The 8,586-nt window shown below is 34.7% G+C and overlaps 1 protein-coding gene across 2 annotated transcripts; it reads right to left on the bottom strand.

Moving 5' to 3' along the window:
- Positions 1 to 2,240: 2,240 nt before the first annotated feature.
- Positions 2,241 to 5,648, bottom strand: LOC125646485 (short-chain collagen C4-like). Of its 2 annotated transcripts, none has more exons than XM_048908752.2 (3): positions 5,412 to 5,648; positions 3,276 to 3,350; positions 2,241 to 2,722 (listed from the first exon to the last, which is right to left on the bottom strand). In XM_048908752.2, exons 1-3 carry the CDS (start codon positions 5,587 to 5,589, stop codon positions 2,253 to 2,255), a joined length of 723 nt encoding a protein of 240 aa, XP_048764709.2. In that variant the 5' UTR covers positions 5,590 to 5,648; the 3' UTR covers positions 2,241 to 2,252. The 2 variants fall into 2 exon arrangements, with proteins under 2 accessions (XP_048764709.2, XP_048764708.2); XM_048908751.2 differs by having other exon boundaries at positions 3,276 to 3,353; positions 5,412 to 5,644.
- Between the last annotated feature and the right edge of the window lie 2,938 nt (positions 5,649 to 8,586).

Raw genomic sequence — 8,586 nt, 5'->3', positions numbered from 1 at the left:
ACTTTAATCTGTGGAAAATACAACACACATACTATTTTTGTTTCAAATTGCTAATAAATCACCTGAGCTAATTATACAGCCACAAACCATGTAAACTGTCGAAGAAAAAAAGTTCTGGGTTAAACTGTTTCATTACGTACATACATGCATGTTAAGTTTTTATCACGCCCATTTCCCCACGAGTTAAAGGTGTGTGAGAAACACATTCGCAATACTGTTTCGCCGTGTTTATTATCACCGAAAAATCGTGTAAAATGTAAATGTACATAAATGCATTATGTAGTACATGTATACACTTACTGCATGGCTTCTTGAGGAACAGTAAAATTGTTGTCTCGAGGTAGGGAAGAAGACCCGAGAAACTGCCACAAGCCCTCGGTTTTGGGCAACAGTTTCCCCAGTTCTTCTCCCCTGCCGAGGGACAACAAATTGACTGTTCATCAAGAAGCCATGCAATAAATGTTTTAATACCTAACCTACTATATACAATTCAGCATTATACAGTTATTGACTAGGTCCGAGGACACAGCTGTTCTGTTTCTCTGTTGCCTGAAGCCGTAAGCCTTGAAACCAGTAAATAACTGTATATTGTTATACACCTTGCTTTTAAAACTAATACGATTTAGAACCAACATTTTAATTGTTAAACCAACTCTCACAATCGTGGTATATTGCGTGGTCAACAGTCTACGAACTGTTGTATTTCTATTGACTACGCAAGTTGCGTGATTATTGGTTTGCTGCTTTGTTTACATAATGGTGAGGTGATGAAATACAGAATTTATTAGATGAAAAGCAGAGTAGAAACACGGAAAATAGAATTATCAATAAGGATATTGGGTATGTTTTCTTTTAAACTAGTGGATACGCTGATAAACGTACGCAAATAATTACAATGTCCTGTTAAAAGTTGAAAGTCAACAAACCATGTCATTGTGCATCTAGACAAAAAAAAAGCCCAATCTAAATCGAATGAAGGTGTACGTTGTATAACAAAACAGTCATAGACTGTGTCCTCGAACAGCTGTTTTGCTTGACTGTCGAACGGATCTGTTACCCTCAGCCTGCTGCTTCGGGCAACAGATCCGTCCTCGGGTCAATCAAAATAGCTGTTACCCTCGAACCCAGCCAATAACTGTATAATGAAAGGTGAAGATAACGAACACTGATCAATCTCATAACTCCTATAAGCAATACAAAATGCAAATAAGGTTGTATGATTACTATTTATTTTGACATCTATTGTTTTAGGATCGGTGTGCAACATATTAAAGAACGCGTATTAGCAATTGTTTGCTCGTTAGTAAATAATAATCACTTATGCATGCAATTGCATTTCATTAAAATGCTTTTAAAATATTTGAAATTTGCCGCTCACTCGGTCATGTGACATTGACAGAACAGCAACAGCCTACATGACACCGTTTTTGATTGGTGTTGCGTAATATTGGTTCTGAGTAGGTAATGTTGCGGACGGAACCGGGAAAATAACTCCATGATTTTAGATTCCGTGTTTTATCATAATTGTGGTACCAGTGTGGCTCTGCGAGGGACACATACCTGTCATTCCCCATGAAATCCCAAAACATGCGTGAAGTCATAATTTATACAAAGATCGGGAAAAACGTTACAATCTTGGCATTCATGACCCCTAGATCTGGCGTTTTAGTGCTGTTACAGGTCTTTATATGGCTCATAATTGAAAAAATGTGTCATTTCTTTGGTATTAAATCGTCTTCACTCCTGGACATCAAAGAAGCATTATGAGCACATGGTAATAGGAGGTCTAGCCTCTATGAACGTTTAGAAACTCGTGACACCTGTGTTAGGGATTGTAGTACAAGAGAATAGCTTTACTGTTAATGCCTTACTTCTTTTAAAATCTTCTTCAATGTTGGACATCAACCAATCAAACTTAGTACATAAAAATAATGATGGGAGAATCCTCCAATAAATCCTGTACTAGGGACTCTGATTCTAGGGCGAGGCTCTGTGGTTCAAATTTCAGTGTTAATGATTAAGTAGTAGTTGATCTAAAATTGGAAATTATTTCGAGGAACAGAAAATACAAGACTATCTTTTTCTCCACATCTGAAAATATCAACCACCCGCGTCTACCTACTTTGGACGCCCGGTAATGCAAACCACGGTGGCACCCCCTCCTTCAGACACCAAATATACTGATAACGTTTAGTATTTCCCAATATCTGCGAAAGCGAATAAATGATAGTGAAAAAGTAATCATTCCATTTTTATTTGCTGCACACAACACAAGTTAATTCTCTACCCGCTACATACGGTGGGCAAGACAATGACCTGCAGACGCTTTCTACCATATACAGGACTGCACCGTCGGTGTTGCTTTGACTGTTTGGAATGATGTCTGGTTTTTCATCAACACATAAATACTCAGATTCTCCGATGTGACGATGAGCATTAGACATTAAATACCCACTGTATTCCATGTGCCAGCCGTCATAGCAGACATTTCTCGCGGGGATCATAATGGACGTGGAGTAGGGGGTTAAGCAAACTGCACAGGGTACGTCATAATTCCTGGTTCCACTACCGAAAAAGTATCCTCCTTCGTATTCCACACCGGTTATCCAACCGGAGTAGGAATTGAAATCATCTCTGTGTATACCCCATAACGGATCGTCCGGCAGACACAGAAAATTTACACCGGAGCCTGTCTCGTTGTAGGGATGACCTCCAGCAAAACCTGTAATTTCAAATAAAATTATGGTCGTATTCGAAATTTATATTTAAAAAAAAAAATTATACCCTTTTAAGACATATAAGACAACTTTCATCCTTGCATTCACAAAGTTGAGTAGTATTTTTTTAAATTACAGCAATTAAATTATTTGAAAAATTAAGTCATTCAAAAAGACATTTCCATTTTGTCCACCTTTTCATAAAGACTTTAGTGTCAAAAAGATTTTTTTTTAATGTGAATAGTATGATTATAAATATGCTAAATATATGGAAGTCAAGTACACGTATCAGCCATAATACTCAAGTCATTTTGGGTGCCAATTTGGACTTTTACTTACACTATTTCTATTTTTTTAGTGGGGAAAAAAAGGGGGGGGGGGCTAAATCTACCGCTGCATTGCGTAATCAAGAAGCCAAATGAAAGTTCCGGACTCTTGAAGCGGTGATTGTATTCATACGCAGAAAAGACTGATCACGTGATTGACTTCATGGTATACGAAATTGAATATCATATAAGGAAATGCATTGGCAAATGTAAATATTGTGATGTGATTTACCTCTGTAAGTCAGCGTTGAACTCGCTGGACAACTGTGCCGGCCCCATCGAATGTACGATGTATAGGAAGAGGAAGCTGCTACAGAAATTTAAATTCAGAGAACAATGGTACTGACATCAGCTTTCGTGCAATTTAGGTTTCATCAATCATGTACAGAAGAGCTTACAACACGATCTGAGTTTTCATGATTCTAAGTAACTGTACTTAATCTACTTGAGAGTTCCATTTAGGCATGTAAACTGTATACTATTATTAGATTATTAGCTATATTTTAGCGGAGTGTGACCTACATTTTCTAGATGATAGACCAGATAAAACGTTTCAAATTTTGGTTTCTATACAGTTGTAACTGACGATTACGCAGTTGAAATAGAATTACCTTCCCTTGCGATTTTCCCCCCGTAATATACTTTGTACATGCTGAGGTATGTAATATATGTATGATATACTTTGATAGATTTTACCTACTGCTGTATTCAAGAATTCTCTATGACTTATTGGTGATCCTTGGATATCATTTTTTATTACTGGTTTGAAAGTCGAAATTAAGGTGAAACATTAACAAGAAAACTTTATGACGTAAGCGTCAAATTCTGCCGCAACTACTTGGTAGCTATGCTCAAATAGTGATCAATTTCATAAATTCTATAAAGAATACGAATTTAAATAGAAAGTAGGACAAACACGAACCCCCTGGGAATATCAGAGGTGGGATCAAGGAGTAAACACCCCCTGTTAATTATCAAAACTATGTAAAGTAGCTTTCATCTCTGGCGAAATAAAAAAAATATTCAAATGTAGAATGAATTTAAAGTTGTATAAAATACATGTTCGTTTTTGTCATCTTTCATATACCTATTTCATTTTTATTGAATAATGTGGGGGGAAATAACGTATAGATAAAAAAAAAAAAAAAAAAAAAAAAAAAAAAAAAAGAATTAGCGTACAAGAAAGAGAAAATGAATACAACAAAGTCTAATTACTTGAAATAAAACATAAAATTAGATTGGTTTTTTTTTCAGTGCAAAAATGAATAATACTAGTTACTTAGGCCGGAAATTATTATCGGAAATTATTATAGAAAATCAGAATATGTAAATATCAATTTAATAGAATAATCAAATGATATAATAGATAGATAGATAGATACATACATAGATAGATAGATAGATAGATAGATAGATAGAGCAGTAAATCACGGTATTCTTTATAAATTCTATAATGTTTTCTTTCTAAAATCGTAACATTGATCACATACCTCCTGGCGGCCGATAACTAATTATATTGTAGGCCTTATCTATATAGATATATCTCCTTCAAATTTACCTGGTCTGTGTACCCCTGTCAATCAGTTGAAATTTAGCTTCAGATTGGATGCTAGAAATTGATTGACATTTAGTTACTAATCCTTGTGTATAGTTTGTCGACCTTGCCTCTCGATCGAGGCGTTCATGAAATCTTTTGATGCTTACCGCGTAGTAAGCCAGCTCGATAAAGAAACAGTTGATAATTAGCTTGGGCCGGACTAGTGGATGTTCATATACATGTGGCGAATACATAAAATCATGCAAACAAGAACCAAATGATAAAAATGTGTACCTTATTCCAAAACTGTCCAGAGACAGTAAGAATAAACTTATTCAAGGCACAGTCCATGTGGAAGAACATCTATCTTGATCATGCGTATATCAAAACTTCCTCACGCAAAGAACCGACGGGACGAGAGTGTAGAAGTACGAGTACAAAGTTACAAAGGCGAAGTTGTGAAGAGGCGATGTTAATTTCGCTCTCGCAACTCTTACTCCTCGCAGTTTTACTTCTTTGCCCTATAAACAAAGGAGCTAAGGTGCGAATATTCTGTTACATAGTTAGCTAGCTGGGGCTCAAAAGCTAGAAAGGGCTCAGAAAAAGCCAATCAAGGTTAGGGAAAAGTCGTAGCCGTACTACAGCCAGGAACCTAAGGTATCGACAGAGACCTGGTATTGAGAAGCACACTCGGATTAATGACTTTTTTGTATTCAATCGATTTTTATACCTAAATTGATTTTGAAAAAAGTTATTTCTCATGAATTTCATCTTTTCATTTAAATTTGCAGAATCGTGCATTTAGGTTCAATTCAATGAAGACTGACAAACCAGATTGACTCTGTTTGAGCTGGGTAACTTCCGTTTTTAACTGTTGAACTTCCACTTGCAGTTGCTGGATCGTTTCATGAACCACCGTCTGATCATTAAGTAATAAACGCTTGTCCCGTAAATCTGAGCACAGACGACCTGGCACGGTCGAGAGCAAAATCCAAACCACAACGATCATTTGTTAACCAGCGAGAGATAAGGATTGGTTGAACTTGCACGCTTCGTTTCTATAAATACAAAATGTAGTTAAAGAGATAGTACACCTCAAACCATCTTTTTCCTTTCTAATATAATTAAGAACGATATATGAATGCTATTTTTCAACTTCGAAATGATTTTTGAACAGGCAGCAAAAATTTAGGGGACATAATTTGAATATTACATGTATAATTGTTTTAGTGGAAATAAATGTTTAAAATTGTTTGTTTTTTTTAAAATAGAAAATGACTTGTATGAGTCATTATATAGCACTGATTTTAATTCTTTCTAAATATTTGAATGAAATGACCTTTACTATCCCTTTGTTTTAGAAGTTACAGATGTTGTGACGAATATAGAAACATTTTGGGAGTGGTTTCATCATCAACTGGTGGTTTATGAACAGTTATAAAATACATGTTATGTAGATGAATTCGAAGCCGTCAAAGTTATTATACATGTGTATCTATTCCCCTAGGACCAGGGAAATAAAAAATATCCACATTATTACTGAGGTGCATCATAATTATTACAACAGTCGTATACTTCATGATCAACATGTATGACTCGGACATTAAAGATGATTTTTTTTTTTTACAATCAAATACATTTAACCTCATCTATATTGCATATTTAAAGCTTAAAACATTTTATGATGAAGATTATCTATAATTTTTGGTGTTAATGATGCTCTGAAACTATGAAGTATAATCAAAGTACTGAAAGTACTGAATATTGTTAACCGAGTGGATTTTGACATTTACACGAAATATAACTCTTTGGCAAAATTTATAAGATATTGATCTTAGTGATAAGTTTTATGTGCAGTTATAAATGTGCAATCCACACAACCTTGATAAAAAGGAGAATAATGGATAACAGAAAACCATGTATGTTTATCATAATCAGAACTTTGTACAACTGAATGAACTGGTTTTGGTAAATAACCTTTACGAAAAAGGACTCATTTCAGGTAATCATATTGAATATGAAGTGTCAGTTATTCAATATTTTTACATTAATATTGAAAGAAGAGTTAACCAATTAAACAGAAGTTTATACTCATGTAGCTGAACGTTTACTTTGAAAACAATTTTCACACCATCAGTCACTAAATAGGAAACGCACAATTATATAGTGAAATTAATCGTCACGTGTAACTGCATGGCGCCCTTTAACTGACGATGCAGCCATAATCACCTATACATATACAATGTATGTGCTTCAACCAAGGAACAGTGTTGTTAACATACATATACAATAGTAAATTAAACTCACCAACATACTAAATATGAAAGGTATATTTCAAAAGACAAAACAGTTATGGTCTAGACAAAAATGCCCAAACAATTTTATCATTTGACCTACTCATAAAAGGTAAAGGTCATCAAAAAGGCATGTGAAACACTATCTCATCACAGGACAAAAGTTATGGTCCGGACAAAAAAGCCAAAAAAATATATCATTTGACCTTTTCATAAAAGACCAATGTCATCATCACAATATATCCACATACCTACATACCAAAATTCAAGGTCTATTTAAAAAAAAAACAAAAAAAAAAACAAAAAACCTTATGGCCCGGACAAAAGAAGAAGAATTTACATTAAAACAATATGTCCCCTTTCTGGGAATGAAAGAAATAATTAACTGCAATAGATAAAAACTAGGTTCAAATATGAAAGCTACAATAAGGTACAATGTTTATCATATTAAAGAAAAAAGACAACTCTCTCCCGATTAACCGGCATTAAAGGGTAAAACAATCTAATGCAAGGTGAAGATAACGAACAGTGATCAATCTCATAACTCCTACAAGCAACACAAAATAGATAGTTGGGCAAACACGGACCCCTGGACACACCAGAGGTGGGATCAGGTGCCAAGGAGGAGTAAGCATCCCCTAATCTATCTTTATCATATAGTAGTACAGATTAATTGCAGCAGAATACAAACACTATATTAGTATATTCAATGTACACTAAGTTTCGATCCAGGGTTGTCCTGCTTTGCTTACGTCATTAAAAACTGCTTTGCTTACGAACTATTTTGTTTACTTCCTTGGAAGAGTGCACACGGAACCCAGTGTCATGGAATCAACTTGGAAGCATGTGCTCTACAAACTTCGATTCACTAGACAATGATTTGTTACTCTCCTGTTTGTGAGGCGTTGAGTATCAGTCAGAAATCCTCGACTAACGATAATAATATCATAAAACAAGGGCGGATCTTTTTCTTAGTGTAGGTAATATTCCTAAGGGGAAAAGGGAAAATAGAATATATTATACATCATCATAACGCACTCCAATAGATCTTAATTGTTGAATCCAGAAACCTTCGGAAATTTCGCCTCGTGGCTCCCCACTAGCTAGATATTTGTGTATGTTGATGAATATATCTCTCTTCTACTGAACTTATACAACATGCTAATGATGAAACTTGTGAACCATATTTTCCTGGACCTCACGCTGAATCGCAGGATCTAGGATCTAAGGAGTTGTGTCCAAGAAACATCGATATACATGTATATATTTCAAATTCCACTGAAGAGCCGTAGAGCGAAAGCGCTTTGGAATAAATGTAAAAATCTTCGCTGTGTCATTCAGTGTTTAAGATATTTTATAAGGAGAGTGGATCTCTCGATGCAATTGTATAGAATATTTTATATATATATATATATATATATATATATATATATATATATAGGTAAAATATGAAATAAAATATGAGAACACGTTGTAAAACGTAAGCGCTTTCATTTTCAAAATCTTCAAACGTCAGAGAATTTTAAAAAATGAAACCGCTTACGTTTTACATCGTGTTGTCATATTTTTCAATATTTTACCTATTGACTACCGGACACTAAAGCAATTTTTCACATTTGGATATATATATATATATATATATATATATATATATATATAAAGCACTAAATAATCACAACTAGGTACTGAAAATTTTCGCCCCAGCCCGGGGT

Source organism: Ostrea edulis, chromosome 6 (assembly GCF_947568905.1).
Source record: "Ostrea edulis chromosome 6, xbOstEdul1.1, whole genome shotgun sequence".
NCBI classification, from domain to species: domain Eukaryota; kingdom Metazoa; phylum Mollusca; class Bivalvia; order Ostreida; family Ostreidae; genus Ostrea; species Ostrea edulis.
Note: the sequence above shows the minus strand (reverse complement) of the source record. Positions and strands in the feature narration are given on the sequence as shown.